The sequence below is a fragment of the Tupaia chinensis genome, unplaced genomic scaffold (assembly GCF_000334495.1).
Source record: "Tupaia chinensis unplaced genomic scaffold, TupChi_1.0 Scaffold139072_1, whole genome shotgun sequence".
NCBI lineage: Eukaryota > Metazoa > Chordata > Mammalia > Scandentia > Tupaiidae > Tupaia > Tupaia belangeri.
Window position 1 is genome coordinate 1535133 of NW_006198962.1, and position 17229 is coordinate 1552361.

Genomic DNA, 17229 nt, shown 5'->3' on the forward strand with positions numbered 1-17229 from the left:
ATTCAGGATGATGTTCGCTATGGGTTTTTCATAGATGGCTTTTATTGTGTTGACAAATGGCCATTCTATGCTGATTTTGCTAAGAGTCTTGATCACGAAGGGATGTTGTATCTTATCAAATGCTTTTTCTACATCACTTGATATGATCATATGGTTTTTATCTTCACTCCTGTTAATATGATGTATTACATTTATGGTTTTGCATATGTTGAACCAACCTTGCATTCCTGGAATAAAGCCTACCTGATCATGGTGTATGATCCTTTTTATAAGTTGTTGAATGCGATTTGCTAGTATCTTGTTGAGAATTTTTGCTTCTATGTTCATCAGAGATATTGGTCTATAGTTTTCCTTCCTTGTCCTGTCCTTATCTGTTTTAAGGATAAGTGTGATAGAGGCTTTATAGAATGAATTCGGGAGAGATTCACCCTTCTGGATCTTTAGAAAAAACTTGAGAAGAATGGGAGTTAACTCTTCTTTAAAAGTTTTGTAGAATTCAGAGGTGAATCCATCAGGGCCAGGGCTTTTCTTTGTTGGGAGGTTACTTATTACTGATTCAATTTCCTGACTTGTTATGGGTCTATTCAGACTTTCTATATCCTCCTGGCTCGTTCTTGGTAGATTATATTTGTCCAGGAATTTGTCCATCTCATCCAGATTGTCTTGTTTCTTAGCATATAGATGTTCAAAGTATCCTCTAATGATGTTTTGAATTTCTACCATGTCTGTTGTTATGTTACCAGCCTCATTGCAGATTTGGTTCACTTGGTTCCTTTCTCTCCTTAATAAGTCTTGCTAGTGGTGTATCAATTTTGTTTATACTTCAAAGAACCAGCTTTTACTTTAATTTATTTTCTGTATAGTACATTTGTTTTCTATTTCATTTATTTCTGCTCGGATCTTTATTATTTCCTTTCTCCTGGAATTTTTTGGATTTTTTTGCTGTTGCTTTTCCAATTCTCTGAGGCTTGATGTTAGGTGGTCCATTAGCCTTCTTTCCATCGTCCTCTTATGTGCACTAATTGCTATGAACTTCCCTCTTATGACTGCTTTAGCAGTGTCCCAGAGATTATGGAAAATTGTGTCCTCATTGTCGTTGGCTTCCATGAATCTTTTAATTTCAGTCTTTGTATCTTTGGTTAATAGTGGAGTCATTCAGGAGTAGGTTATTTAGTTTACATGTTTCAGAGGCATAGAAACTATATCCAGTATCTTCTCTGACCATGACGGAATTAAACTTGAATTTAATTTCAAGAGAAGTCCTCAAAAATACCTAAAAGTTGCTAGTTTTGATGAGACCCAGAATAAGAATTGATTCTGCATCTAACAACTCCAAACTGCTCTGCCACTTGGGCCAAATGATGGAGGATGTCCATTGGTGCCTAAGGTGTCAATGGAAGAGAGTGCGGTTGTTTGGAACCTTTAGCAGGCCCCCATAGGTGAGTAAGTACAGGCTTTTAGGAATTTGGAGGATGACCCTGACATCTAGAAACTACTCTCTTTTTGAGAGAAAGCTCTTTTTTTTTTTTTTTTTTTTTTGAGAGGTTTTCGCTATAGGGCACGTGCACTCTCCAGACAGACAGAGAGAGACATAGAGACAGAAAGCGAGAAATCACCCCCCAGGGGGGATGGTCACACCGCAATCCCTTCTCCTCCATTCTCCTCTTGGGATCTTGGGCACACACACACACGCGCCTGGCATGAGTTTTAAGCCACTGGGGCCAGACGTGAACTGCGGTCGACTATGTGGGAGTCCAGCGACATAGCCATTACGTTAACTGCTGGTTCCCTGAGAGAAAGCTCTTGACCTACTGCCTGGCCTTAGTAGAAACTGAGAATATGATGGGCTACCACGTTACCAAGTGATTTGAGCTGCTCATCTTGAACTGGGTGATAGTTGACCCACCAAGCCATAAAGATAGATGTGCACAGCAACATTCCATCATAAAATGGAAGTGGTGGTACATTTGTAGTTGGACCAGAACATGTAACAAGTAAGCTGCATGAAGAAGTGAGACAAATGCTCATAGTCCCCACTCCTGCTGCACTACTTTCTGTCTCTGAGACTGCACCTGCATCTTTGTGGAGAGTTCTCTATGATTAATTGACAGAGGAAGAGAAAACTTGAGCCTGATTTATACATTATCCTGCTCAGTGACAGGTGTCATGTGGAAGTGGGCAGCTTTAGTGCTACAGCCCTTTCTGTGAAATCCCTGAAAGATAGTGTTGAAGGGGAATCCTCTCACTGGGCAAAACTTTGGGGCGCCAATGTTATAGATATTGATTAAAAGGAATAGTGGCCTGATATGCAATTATCTACTTGTTCATGGGCTGTAGTCAGTAGTTTGGTTGGATGGTCAGAGACTTGAAACAGGACTGGAAAGTTGATGAGAAATTTGGAGCACAGGCATGTGGATATACTTCTCTGATTGGGTAAAGGCCATGAAGAAATTTATGTTCCTGTGTAAATGCTCATCAAAGGGTGATCACACAGCAAAGGAGAATTTTATTAATTAAGCAGACAGAATGACTGCTTCTGTGGCTACCAGTCAGCTTCCTTCCTCAGCCACACCTCTCTTTTCCCATCTCATGAACAAAGTGGCCACGGCCACGGCAATATAGTTGCAGGTTAAGCATGGGCTCAGTGACATGGGCTTCTACTCCACCAAGGCCAGCCTGGCTAATCAGTGTCTAGTCTACAAATAGTTCTTAGGGCCTGATATGACATAATTCTTTGGAATCACCAACTAGCTGATTCATGATACTTTGGACTACATTATCATGGAAGGGACAGCTTTTTGTTTTTACTGGAATAGACACTTTGAATATGAATTTCCTTTCCCAGCACACAAGGCTTCTGCCCAAACTACCATAGATGGACTAATATTGGGTTGTCAGAAAAGTCATGATGCATTTTTGCATAGAAAAACATGTCATGACATTTCCAACAACCCAATAGAATGCCTTATCCACATAATACTCCATACAAGATTGCTTCTGATCAGGGAACTCACTTCACAGCTAATGAAATGCAGCATGTTCATGTTCTTGGAATTCAATGGCTTTACCATGTTACCCACCATTCTGGAACAGACAACTTGATGGAAAATTGGAATGACCTCAGTTACAATACCAGCTAGTTGGCACTACCCCCCACCCCCTCAGTAGGTAGAGATGGGGAAATCTCATTACTGCCAATTAGGGTTTTGAGGCCCCCATATGTTCCACTAGCAGTGTGCAGGGTGGTACCTCTTTAATGGGGTAGGTGAAGTTGGAGGGTCAAGTATCCATGTGTTTGCCGCTCACATTGTGGAGTTATGTGGCCCCATTTCTGCTTGGGACAGGGTTGAAAGGCTGGAAGTCCAGGCTGCTAATTCAGCCTTTTCAGACCCCAGCCCAGTGTGGAAACCTGGAGTACAGTATTGTGGTGTGGTAAGGGTGGAAGTCTGTAGGCTCCTTACTCGGCTTTGACAAATGGAAAACAAGTTTTTCCTATGGTACTTGACATGTGTAGAGCAGTTAATGTCTAAAAAGTCTTCTGTCATGCTAGAATGTCCCTTTCCTGGTTCTTTGACAAACTAGAAAATAAATAGCTTTTGTAAAGGCTTTTATTTCATCTGTACTTTAGGTGGTTCCAGGTAGACTGCTTCTTCAGGTCCAAGTTTGAAATATAAGAGGCAGGAAGAAAATTCAAGGAAGTCATGACTGTCCATTCTTTAATTTGCGAGACCCCTGGCTGGGCTGCTTTCTCTTCACCACCTTTCTGAGTCGTTCAATGTTTGCTTTCTGTACAATGTCTAGCATTCTTCATTAGTAGAAGTAATATGGAAAATTACATTAATTCCATCTTCCTGGAAGTAGAGTGGAAGTCATCACTACAGTTTTTCTTTTCTTTTCTTTTCTTTTCTTTTCTTTTCTTTTCTTTTTTTTCTTTTCTTTTCTCTTTTCTCATCTCGTCTCGTCTCTTTTCTTTCTTTCTTCCTTCCTTTTTTCCTTCCTTCCTTTCTTCCTTCCTTCCTTCCTTCCTTTCTTTCAGAGATTTCTGCTATAGGTGTGTGCTCTCATCAGAGAGAGAGAGAGAGTGACACAGGGACAGAAAACGAGGATTACCTCTACCAGGGGGATGGCTATGCCGCAGTCCCCCCTCTTCTATTCTCCTCCTAGGATTTTGGGCATTCACACACATATGTCCAGCATGAGTTTCCAGCCGCTGGGTCTGGAATTCAAAGCATGGTTCACCATGTGGGAGTTCAGCACCTTAACCACCCTGCCCCCTGTTGGCCTCTATTATGACAGTTTTTTTTTTAATTTAGAAAATTCAAATTTAAATTTTTTTCATTTATTTTTTATTTTGTTTGTGTGTGTGTACATATGTATTCACTGTTTTCAAAATCTTCCTCTACACTCAACAGGGAATTTACTCAGTGCTGGTTTCTTTTTTTTTTTTTGAGAGGTTTTTCGCTATAGGGCTTGTGTGCTCGCCAGACAGACAGAGACATAGAAACAGAAAGCGAGAAATAACCCCCCAGGGGGGATGGTCACACCTCAATCCCTTCTCCTCCAGTCTCCTCTCAGAATCTTGGGCACGCATGCACACGCGCCGGCGTGAGTTTCAAGCCACCAGATCCAGTACGCTAACCGCGATCGACTACGTGGGAGTCCAGTGACATAGCCATTACGCTAACTGCTGGTTCCCCTCAGTGCTGGTTTCTTCTCGCTACAGCTTTACTGTTTAATTGTGTGATCCACAAAGAAGTCAGTGTTCATGTATGTTATAGGTTAATTTTTCCCCTGTAAGTTTACACTTGTTTTAGTACCATTAGCTAAAAAGTTTATCCTTTTCTCACTGAATTACCTTTACAATTTTGTTGAAAATCAACTGAGCATACATATGTACATGTCTATTTCTGGACTCTATTCTGTTTCATTGATCTATATGTCATCTTTTCTCTAATATTATAATGTTTTGATTATTTTAGCTATATAAAAGGTACTATGAGACTTCCATTATTATTCTTCAAAATTGTTTTTCCTATTTTAGTTACTTTATTTTATAGTCAGTCAGGATTTTAATTGAGAATAAGTGGAATCTATAAATATGTTTTGTAAGAATTGACATTTTAGCACATTAATCCTTCCTACCCATGAACTTGACATCTCTTTCCACTTAACTAGGTTTTCTTCTAGTTTCCTGAATAATGTTTTAGATTTTTTTCCTGTTCAGTTTTGTTAACTTGATGTCTTAGTATTTTTTAATGTTATCATAAAGATTTAAAAATTTTATTTTATAACTGGTTGTTACTCATATAAACACATGTATTCTTCATAGAATATAGTTGGACACTGCTTTTCAATCTAATTAACAATCTTTTCCTTTTTTTTTAATGGTTTTTGCCTTAGGGTGTATGCACTTACCAGAGAGAGAGAGACAAAGGCAATGAGAGGGAACGCGAGAAACCAACCCAGAAACCAACCCCCAAGGGGGATGGTAGTGCCACAGTCCCTTCTTTATTCTCCTCTTGGGATCTTGGGCACACATGCACACACATGCAGCGTGATTTTCAAGCCAGCAGGTCCAGGACTCGAACTGTGGTCGTCCATGTGGGGATCCAGCAACATAACTGCTATGCCTTCAGCTGATCCTGACAGTCTTTTCCTCTTGACTAAACATTCCATTGTTTAGATTTAAATCTGCCCTCTTGGCATTTCTTTTTTATGTGTCCCATTTAGTGTTTGTAAACTTTTGCTTCTGTTGTGCATTCTTTTGATTGATTGTGCCTTTTAAAAATGATTTTGTTTTATAACTGTACCTTAGTAGCGGCTTTATTATTTATGTAGTGTAATTGACAGCAGTGCTGAAATTATTTTATGCTTTAAAAAATACAAGGGTATGGGGCCAGCAGATAGTGTAATGATTGCGTTGTTGGACTCCCACCTGGCCAACTGCATTTCGAATCTGGGACCTGGAGGCTTGAAACATGCCGGGTGTATGTGCGTGGATGACCAAGATCACGAAAGGAGAATGGAGGAGAAGAGATTGTTGTGTGGCCATCCCCCTGGGGGGTGATTTCTCACTGTCTCTGTTCCTCCAGTGAGTGCATGCATCCTGTAGCAAAAATCTCTCTCTTAAAAAAAAAATACAAGGGTCTTAAATGCCTTTAACTCTCATAATCTGTTTTCATATTTCATAAAAAAATTAATCTTAGTTCTATTCTTTTTTCTTAAACTTGTTACGAAGATTATTTCAGAATGTGACTTTAGATTTACCCACTGTTAAATCCATTTCTTTGCTTTCCTTTCTTTCTTATATCTCACTTTCCCCTTTTTCCTGTAATTTTTCTTCCATAATTTATCATGCCTTCTGAATTTGAAGATTCATTGTTGTCATCAGGACAGGAAAATTCCCAGCCACAATTCTTTTGAAAATTACCTTTTCTTCATTTAGTATCTAGAATTTCTTTCATTCACTAAGATTTAGGTTTTCACACTGATTTCTCTCTTGTACACTGTCCCATTTTTATTTCTGCCTGCTTATGTTTTGCCTTCTGAGCAAGTTTTTTTTATTTTTTTTTCAGATATTTATTGCATTTTATTTTTTTGGCTCCATCTGAGCTCAATCTGCTGTTAAATCTGTCCATAAAATTTTAATTGTACCTCATTTTTTTTTTGTAATTCAAATAGGTTATCTGCAAATATGCTTTCTCTCTTTTTATGGTATAATTTTTCTCTTATGGTTTCATTCCCATTTTACATCTATCTATTTCAAAGGTACTTTCTATCATTTTTATATTTTAGATAACTGATATTCCACTATTGGAATTCTTTCGTGGTCTAATTTGGTTGGTTGCTGCTTCTTCATTTCATCATGTACTTGATAGTTCTGGTTGATGAAGTCATGTGTGTTATACCTGTATCAGTAGATTGATCTAGATAGCGAGTGTGTTTCTGTGGAGTGTCTTTTACCTAATGGTACATGATTGCTCTTAAAGAAAAGTCACTGTTTATGTTATTTTTTAAAAAGGCTTGGGATTTCTTGTACCACACAGAAAAATACAATAAAAACTCCAAACTGACACAAAGGCAGATTGTTGTGCAGAAATATGCAGAGAAGCTTGGAGTCCTCTCACTTTACCACCCTCCACCCGTCTTCCATCCAAGTTCTGACAGAACTGTTCTTGTTTTCTTCCCTTAGTAACTACATTTTTTAATGTTTGCCCATTATTTTACTTGGAGTCTTGCTTTTTCCCAGGTTTAGGACTTTTATTAGGACTTTTTTTTTGCTTTACACAGATAAATTATAATGGGTTGTCAGAAAATTCATTATCTATTCTTTCAGTTTTTCTATGCAAAAATGTTTCTTTTTTTTTTCTTTTTTTTTTTTGAGAGGTTTTTGCTATAGGGCACGTATGCGCTCCAGAAAGACAGAGAGAGACAGAGAGATAGAAAGCAAGAAATCACCCCCAAGGGGGGATGGCCACGCTGCAATCACTTCTCCTCCATTCTCCTCTGTGTGCACACATGCGCACTTTCCTGGCGTGAGTTTAAGCCACTGAGTCCGGAATTCGAACCGTGGTCGATTACATGGGAGTTCAGCGACATACCCATTATGCTAACTGCTGGTCCCTATACAAAAATGTTTCTGACAACCAAATACTTTGGCATACTGAGATTGGCACCTATTGAGTTAGAGAACAGCTACTATTAGGTTTGTAGATTTCATCTAATTTTTGGTCCTCTTCTCCTTTTTAAATCTTTCTCTCTTTTCCTTCTCTCCTTCTTTCCCTTCTTCCTCTCATTCTCCTTCTCCAGTCTCTGTGGAAACATGGCTACATAAGATCTTAGTTCTGTTATGTTCATTTAGGTGGTTTTTTCTTCTTTTTTTAGTAGAATACACCACATGATTAGAAACGGAAATCTTCCTGTATTTTAAAATCTCATCACTAACTGCCCACTCTCTATCTTATCTGCTTCTTTTATTCAATGAGAAATATACTACTAAAAATAACTTACTATGCCAGTTTAATTGTTTTCGAGAGAGATTTTTGCTATAGGGCATGTACACTTACTAGAGAGGCAAAGAGAGACAGAGACAGAAAGCAAGAAATCATCCCCCAGGGGGGATGGCCACACTGGAATCCTTCCTTCTCCATTCTCCTCTTGATTTTGGGCACACATACACATGCATTGGTATGAGTTTTAAGTCACCAGGTCCAGGACTCAAACCGCGATCAATACATGAGAGTCCAGCAATGTAATCATTTTGCCACCTGCTGGTCCCAGCCAGTTTAAATTTTTAATAATTTTAAGAAATAAATTATAGTTTGTCTTTAATATATTTGTAAAGAGTCTAATTTTCTAGGGCAAGTTTAAGTTCTTGTAAAACAATCACCAGTTGAGTGGCATCACTACTGAAGAATGTATTCTTTGGCTTTTCACTTCAAGATTGCAGTAGTCCTTACATTGTAAAGTGAAGTTTCTGTTTTGAAATCCTAGGATTCATTATGATTCTTAGGAGTAGATTTCAACATTCATTCCAGCATCTATTGAAATTATTTGAACTTCTATTGCTTTTCTCATCCCTTTGGTGCTACTTCTGAACTTAGTTCTACCTTGTAGATCTCTGCCTAAGTCACTGATTTGAGAGCTCATTATCCCTGTGCTAGTGTTCCTAAAATGTGAGGGACAATTCTGAGGTATTTATTAGTCATTTTCTACAGTCTCCACTGGGATATTCTACAGTAAGGTCTCAGCACCTCTACTTCTGAAGGAAGAGCACTAAGATCAATCTTTTCTATGAAAATTTACGTTTCTTTTCAATTCATCCAATGCAGCTTTCAGTTTCTATCTTGTTTTTTTTAAAGGTCAATTCCTACTCCATTTGATAACTCCAGTGATTTTTTTCCCACATATTCCCTAACACACTTTTTAACCAAAGATAACAAAAGGACTCTATCTTATAAGTATACTATTTGTAACATGTAGTAGTAGCTAGTTTTCCTTTAATGGATATTGGAGCCCTAGTAAGACTGATATTATATATATGATATTTCTTACTTACCCTAAGCAAATAATTCTAGGTAGTTGTTCCTTTCTAAGTTTGTTAAACTAACCTAGAGCAATTAGAAAAGCTTTTCTAGTCAATTTATTCACTACTAACTTGGCATGGCCAGTAGCACAGATTGTCATTTTTAATATAAACTATTTGACCTCACCATGAAGAAAGTTATGTATTTGGGTTAACTGGTGGCATAGCGGTTGAGATGGCTGGATCCCAACTGGCTGAGTGAGCAGTTCAAATCTTAGGCCTGATGGTTTGAGAAGTACGTTGGATGCATGTACTTTTGTACATGCATATCAAATGCCCAGAGGACAATGAAGGAGAAGGGGTTATTGTGTGGCTCCTAGGGGGTGCTTTGTCACTTCACCCCCCGCCCCACCCACCTCCACCCTGGTCTCTCTTCAATGAGAACATGTGTCCTATAGCAAAATAGCAGCAATAACAAAAGTTTATATATTTTACAAAATGCTGAAATGGTAATGGCTTCTTGTTTTAATCCCATAACTATTGACCAGTCACTATGGACCTATTCTTTCCTGTGTTTAATCATTCTTTAATTGGCAGTGGTCTTGCTGGGACAGGGAGAATGGTATTTGGGAGGAGTAGATTGGGCTAGATGTGATGTTTATTGAGTCATTTTTTTGTGTCTTCTAAGCCATATATTAGGTGAATTTCTAAAATATATTTCATATATATTTTATACACATACAATATATATGTGTTCTCATATCATCCAAATTGGTCCAGAAAGTCTTACTTTCTGCATTTTTAACCTTTACCCAACTCACAAAATTCCTTTACTCTTTCTCTGATGCAAATTATTAACTATGTGTTGACAATCAACATATTCAGTACAAGAAAATACAGTTCATGATTCAAAATACTACTTTTTCATTTTTATTACATAAGAGGGAAAGATAATAGTGAACACGTATCTGATTTTCTGTCTTCTGAGTTTTATTAGGTCTAGCTTCATGGACTGTTAGAAAGCTGAGAAACTTAATTATAGTTATTGCCCTTAAATACAATTAATTAGATACTATATTTATATATGTATGTGTATATGTATTATTATATGCTTATAATGATATATTATGTATGTACATCTTTACCTCAAATTTGTGTTTGACCAAGTAAAAAGACAAATTCACTGGAATTTACCAAAAGCACACACAAAACATTTCGAGTATGAAAAACTACAGCGTAATTGAGTAATAGAACAATAAGAGTTGCATGTTTAATGTTGAATACAGTATATTGAAAAACACTTTTATAATTATTTGTAGATATGAAAGGGATGCAATTTACAAGATAGTGAAGAACTCGGTGAGGCTGAGGTGAACCATTAGTGGTTATAGTTCAGCATGTGTCTATTGTTTTCATGCTTCTGACTAGATTGGAGGTGTATGTCAGTGCGGTAAAATGGAACAGATTATCTGATTTGTAGAAGGTTTGAACTCATGATCATACCTCATGCATTAAGGTATAAATCTTACAGAAAAGCTCAAGTCTTGTTAATTTTAGGAATCAAACCAGATTCATTATTACAAACATAAAAGCAATTATAGGTCATGAGGATGCCTTAATTATTTTGTAAAATTAATTTTTGGAACATAGAGTTAGGTGTTGCAATGTCTATTATATTTTCTCTCGTTTAGAAACATAATTTTTCTTTTTAGAAAGTGTCAGTGAGTGTGCTTCAGGATATGTTTCTTAAAGATTCTTAAAATACATTTAAGTACATTTAATTTCTTAGGTTATATTTAATTTTAAAGAACTATCTTGTTTTGCTCATATACTAGTCTATCTATTATTCAAAATCCTAAGGGACCACAAAATGTAGATATATATCCAAATGGTTTACTTGTGTTGTGTTGAAAAGTGTATTTGGAGGACTAGCAGATGGCGTAATGATTACATTGCTGGACACATGGCTAACTGTAGTTCAATTCCTGTACCCAGCGGCTTGAAACCCTCACTGGGGATGTATGCATGCATGCCCAAAATCCTGAGAGGAGAATGGAGGAGAAGGGATTGCAGTGGGATTATCCCCCTCCAGGGGGTGATTTCTCACTTTCTGGCCCTCTCTCCCTCTCTCTGTCTCTCTGGCAAGCATACACCCCCTATAGCAAAACTCTCTCTCTCTCAAAAAACAATGTGTATTTGGAAATATTTATGGTGAATAGATTTTCTCTTTCCATTTTTACATATGTTATTCATATTCAGTGAATTTAAGAAAAAAATAGTGACCTGAAGATTTTATTTTCCTATGCCTCTAAATTCACATGCATCCTTACTTTAAAATTATACTTATTTATGGCTAATACTTTTTTTTTCAAATTTTATTTATATTTTAGGCTAAAAGTCTCATAGAGAGATTTTTTAGTCAGCAAGTAGAAGTTCTTGGTAGACGTGCAGAACCATTGCCTGAAATATACTATATTGAAGGAACTCTCCAAATGATTTGGATTAATCGCTGCTTTCCAGGTTATGGAATGGATGTCTTGAAACATCCAAAATGTCCCGAGTGCTGTGGTATGTAATGAATCATCATTTCATGGTTACACTGAAGAAAATTCACTTATTTTCATTATGCCTTAGCAAATGTCTATCACTTATTTTTTTGCTGTCATAAGGTGTTTCTTTAGTTTATCTGAAGGTAGTACATTTTAAAAGACTGATGTGAATCTAAAGCTTTAAAAGAAAAAGCTAACTTAATCTTGGTATCAATAGTAGGGCAAGCGGAGTTTAAGAGCATTAGGCAGTTGTCTGGGAAGAAACACAGCTAGTACTTTGATATAGTTAGAGTCACCTAGAGCTGTTTATCTTAAAAAGAACCAAACAATACATCTTGTAGAATCTGTTACTGATGAAATCAGGTTCATATAGTTCAGGTGAGTTGTAACTGTTTTGTTTTGCTTTGTTTTTGCAAAAAGTATATAAATCATCTTATTATCAGTTGTGTTTTCTGACTTTTGTTTTGGGCACTATAGGATCTAATTCTTTTTTTGGCATTTGTTGGTTCATTTTTATCCTTGTTTAAAAGTTCTACATAGGTTAATGGCTTAGGTTGGGTATGTGAATTCAAACACTTTACATTTATATTATCAAGAGTTAAGTGGGCCGGGGACCAGCAGTTAGTGCAATGGCTATGTCGCTGGATTCCCATGTAGTCAACTGCGGTTCGCGTCCCGGACCCGGTGGTTTAAAACTCATGCCAGGCGCATGTGCGTGTGTGCTCAAGATCCCGAGAGGAGAATGGAAGAGAAGGGATTGCGGCGTTGCCATCCCCCCTGGGGGGTGATTTCTTGATTTCTGTCTCTCTCTATCTGTCTGGCGAGCGCACGCGCCCTACAGCAAAAACATCTCAAAAAAAAAATGTTAAAAGAGTTAAGTGGGCCAATTAATTTTAAATCTTAAAAGATTTTCTAGTTTATTAATATCACTTAATTAGTACTACTTTCTAAATAATCACCAATCATTCTATTTTCATTTTTTCCTAGTATTTTAGACTAAAAGCCTTTTCTTGTTACAGAGAAGTAGATATTGTTTGCTTTCTTTAGTTCAATTTTACTTTTTATTTTTTCTTGTATTGTTTTTGTTTAAATTTATGAAATTTGAAAAAAAAACACTGTAAAGGTATATTAGGAAATATGATACAAATTTAACAAACATTTTTAAATGCCAAGTTTATAACTTTTTATAATTAGTTATTAAGTATATCACTCTAGAGCACAGAAAGGAATGAAGAAATATCTAGAATTACCAAGTAAAGAAACAAACGTATTGTTTAGCTATCTACTTAAATACATTAATATGGTTTTTTCCACTAAAGATTTAAGGTAAACTAAAATTGTTAGGAACATCTATATCTCATTAAGTATAGGGATTTCGAGGTAAACATTTTTTTTTCTGGGATTGAATTTTTTTCCCCCCATAGGGCACATGTGCTCTGCAGAAAGGGACAGAGAGAGGGGAGGTGAGAAATCAGTCCCTAGATGGGATCACTGTGCTGCAGTCCCTTTTCCTCCATTTTCCTCTTGGAATTTTGGGCACACATATACATGATTCTGGCATGATTTTCAAGCTGCCAGGTCTGGTACTCAAACCATGGTTTGCCATGTGGAAATCCAGCCCCTCAACCGCAATGCCACCTTCTGGTCCTGGCAATAAGCATAGTTAATTCAAGTGAAATAGCAGTTTTGAATCTCTGATAATAGTGAATAATTTAATTTTTAATTTATAAACTTTTGGGTAATAATCCAATTGTCAGGTTCTCTAAATTCATCATATAATTGCAACATTCTGTGTATTATGTGTTGTACTGTTTGATTAAATTCATTAATTATTTTTTTTCTGCCAGCCAATCCTCATACAAGAAAATTTATATATAAATCTAAGAAATAAGTTCTGCCTCTGAAATACCCTTTTGTTCTCACAGATATAGTCTCTGTCCACAGAGTTAAGATATATAGGAAATACATCCATGAAACAGGAAACTAGAGACCACTAACTTCAGGAAACAGAAAGAAAATTACCAAGTAAAGAAACAAACGTATTGTTTAGCTATCTACTTAAATACATTAATATGGTTTTTTCCACTAAAGATTTAAGGTAAACTAAAATTGTTAGGAACATCTATATCTCATTAAGTATAGGGATTTCGAGGTAAACATTTTTTTTTCTGGGATTGAATTTTTTTCCCCCCATAGGGCACATGTGCTCTGCAGAAAGGGACAGAGAGAGGGGAGGTGAGAAATCAGTCCCTAGATGGGATCACTGTGCTGCAGTCCCTTTTCCTCCATTTTCCTCTTGGAATTTTGGGCACACATATACATGATTCTGGCATGATTTTCAAGCTGCCAGGTCTGGTACTCAAACCATGGTTTGCCATGTGGAAATCCAGCCCCTCAACCGCAATGCCACCTTCTGGTCCTGGCAATAAGCATAGTTAATTCAAGTGAAATAGCAGTTTTGAATCTTTGATAATAGTGAATAATTTAATTTTTAATTTATAAACTTTTGGGTAATAATCCAATTGTCAGGTTCTCTAAATTCATCATATAATTGCAACATTCTGTGTATTATGTGTTGTACTGTTTGATTAAATTCATTAATTATTTTTTTTCTGCCAGCCAATCCTCATACAAGAAAATTTATATATAAATCTAAGAAATAAGTTCTGCCTCTGAAATACCCTTTTGTTCTCACAGATATAGTCTCTGTCCACAGAGTTAAGATATATAGGAAATACATCCATGAAACAGGAAACTAGAGACCACTAACTTCAGGAAACAGAAAGAAAAAAAAAAGGTTAAATAAAGAAAGCCAAGCTAGACATAGGATAGATCACAAAGAATTAATGTAATTAAGATAAGGCTTTCTCAGTATTTTGGAAATTGAAGTAGTTACCTTGAAGGATGACAGGTTAGGTACTTTCACAGCAAAACCATGAATCAGCATCAAGTTTCTTGGGGGACTTTTGCCTGATGGGGCTAGGGAGTTACTAAGAGTTAGGACTCATGAAAGACCTGGAAAGGTAAAAGGAAGAGTCAAAATGTAACGTGGTAGCAGTAATCATTGAGTAAAGAAGTTTGTTTATGGGCTTATTATCATTGTTTAATAGACTTATTAACTAGCAATTTGCTGAGTTTCATTTTGTGCCATTCTATGGTCAGTATTTTAATTTTGAATTACTTTTGTGGTATTATCACCTCTGTCAACTGTTAAGCAAGACTGAGCTTCCTTTGTGACTAGAACTCTTCAAATATGTGATATTCAGACTTTCATAATATACAGTACTTTTTTCTTTATATTGTGGAAGAATATTACTCTAGTTTAAAAGAGTATTGTACCACTCAAAAAATTAAAATCTCAAAGTATTAAAAATATCCATAGGATCAGCAGGTTGTGTGATGGTTAAGGGCCCTGGACTCCCACATGACTGATTGCAGTTTGAGTCTCAGACCTGGTGGCTTGCTTTCTCACTTTCCCTCTCTCTCTCTCTCTCTGTCTCTCTCTCGTCAAATTAAAATTAAAAAAAGAAAGAAAGTTAAATAAAATAATTCTTGGGACCAGCTGTTAGCATAATGGCTATGTTGCTGGACTCTCATGTGGTCAACCACGGTTTGAGTCCTGGACCCAGTGGCTTAAACTCAACGCTGGGCACATGTGTGTGCATGCATGCCCAAGATCCTGAGAGGAGAATGGAGGAGAGGGGATTGCAGCATGGCCATCCCCCCTGGCAATTATCCCTGGGGGGTGATTTCTTGCTTTCTGTCTCTCTGTCTTTCTCTGATTCTCTGGTGAGCTCATGCATCCTGTAGCAAAAACCACTCCAAAATAATAATAATAATAATAATAATAATAATAATAATAATAATGATAATAATTCTTTAAAAATAGATCCAAAATAATTCTTGGTACAAAACAAAATTAGAATATTAAATGAACTTAAATGTCATTTGAGTGTGAAGTGGAATACTAAATAGAAACTGAAAATATGTAACGTATAAAATGAATTACTTCCAGAATGAAAACATATGATGTTTGTGCTCAACCAAGATCAAGACAGGCATGTTTATTATGTAAGGAAAATGCATTTACTTTCTCAGCAGTAGGTTAAGTAAACTGTGGATTTGTTCTTTTTCTTTGGTTATCTTCCTTTACTCATTCACTTTTTATTTCTAGAAGGCAAAGATGTTTCCATATACATTAATGGAGACTTAACATTTCTATCTATGTAAATACATTATTTCTGATTTTTCAGTATTTTAAATTAATTTTCACTGTAAAAGAAAAACTGTAATCTCACATTTAGCACTGTTTATTATAAACATCTTTTTGTCAATCATTATGACACTGGGAAAAGAAAAGGCTTTAGGGTTTAGAGCTGACCCCATAGCCTAGAGGTTAAGGAAAGCTGAATTCCACATGGCCAATCGTGGTTTAAATCCCCACATTGGTGGCTTGAAAAACACTGTGGGCATGTACATGCATGTACAAATTCTGACAGGACAGAAAAATGAAGGATAAAGTGCTGTGGCATGGCCTCGCCCCGGTGGGGTCCCCACATCCTTTGATAGTTACAGAAGAAAACTTAATGGGGCCAGCGGGTAGTGTGGTGGTTAAGGTGCTGGATTGCACATGGCCCACTGTAGTTTAGTCCTAAACCTAGTAGCTTGAAAATCACAAAAAATGTATAGATAAATAAATACGTAATTTTTTAAGAGAAAACTTTTAAAAAGACCTTAAAGTTCCAAGTTATAAATTACTCATAATGTTATATTATAAAGATACCACAACCAGAGACCAGCCAAATAATATCAGATTATTATTTCTGGTTGAACTGTTTAAAATACAGGTTGTCAAATTTTTATAAATTTGCAGTTTTTGCTACTTCTGTATTTTCTAGTATTTCTCTGAAACTTAATATATCTAATCTTGTCTATTCACCATTCTACGTTTTATTCCCATTTCTTCAAAATCTCACATTGTCCATTTTCCTCCCACTGTCTCTGCTATCACTGATTTTTTATGTTCTGTTGTGATTGTAAAAGATATTTTGTATTATTTCAGTATTTTAGAATTTATTTAAACTTACATTTATGAATATAATTATTTATCCTGGAGAATGTTTCATATGCACTTGATAAAAATGAATGTTTGCCTGTGGCAGTAGAGGGTCCTATATCTTAACCTTTCTATACCTTAGATTTATAGTGTTTCCTAAACCCTGTTTTATTACCCATCTTTTCTTCAGTGGTTTACCTGTTATTGATAGTAAGGTAATGAAATCTTTTAACTAATACTGTAACATTTTCCATCCTCCTGTTCTGTCAGTGTTTACTTCATATATTTTGGGGCTCTGTTGTTTGGTGCATATATATTTATATTTGCTATTTTATATCCGCTTCTTGAACTGAATTGTCCTGCTTTTCAATATGTAATTTTTTCTTGCTCTGTTTACCAGTGTTTATCTGAAAGTCTATTTTGTCTGATATTGTTAGTCCATTGGGAAAGTCATGGCATCTTGTCCTGTGCAGAAATGTGTCATGACCTTCCCAACAGCCAAATAGTAAAACCACTCCAGCTCTCTTTCAGTTGCTATTTGTGTGGAATATCTTTTCCCATCCTTTCCTTCCAGTCTATCTGTGTCTGAAATCTTAGAG

At 36.4% G+C, this 17229-nt stretch overlaps 1 protein-coding gene across 1 annotated transcript in view; it reads left to right on the forward strand.

Annotated features, from left to right (window-relative positions):
• ZPBP (zona pellucida binding protein) overlaps positions 1-17229 on the forward strand; it is a 90240-nt gene that overhangs the window by 60618 nt on the left and 12393 nt on the right. The window contains exon 8 of the mRNA XM_027765628.1: positions 11416-11593. Coding sequence (XP_027621429.1) covers positions 11416-11593 — 178 coding nt within the window. The remainder of the gene's footprint in view (positions 1-11415; positions 11594-17229) is intronic.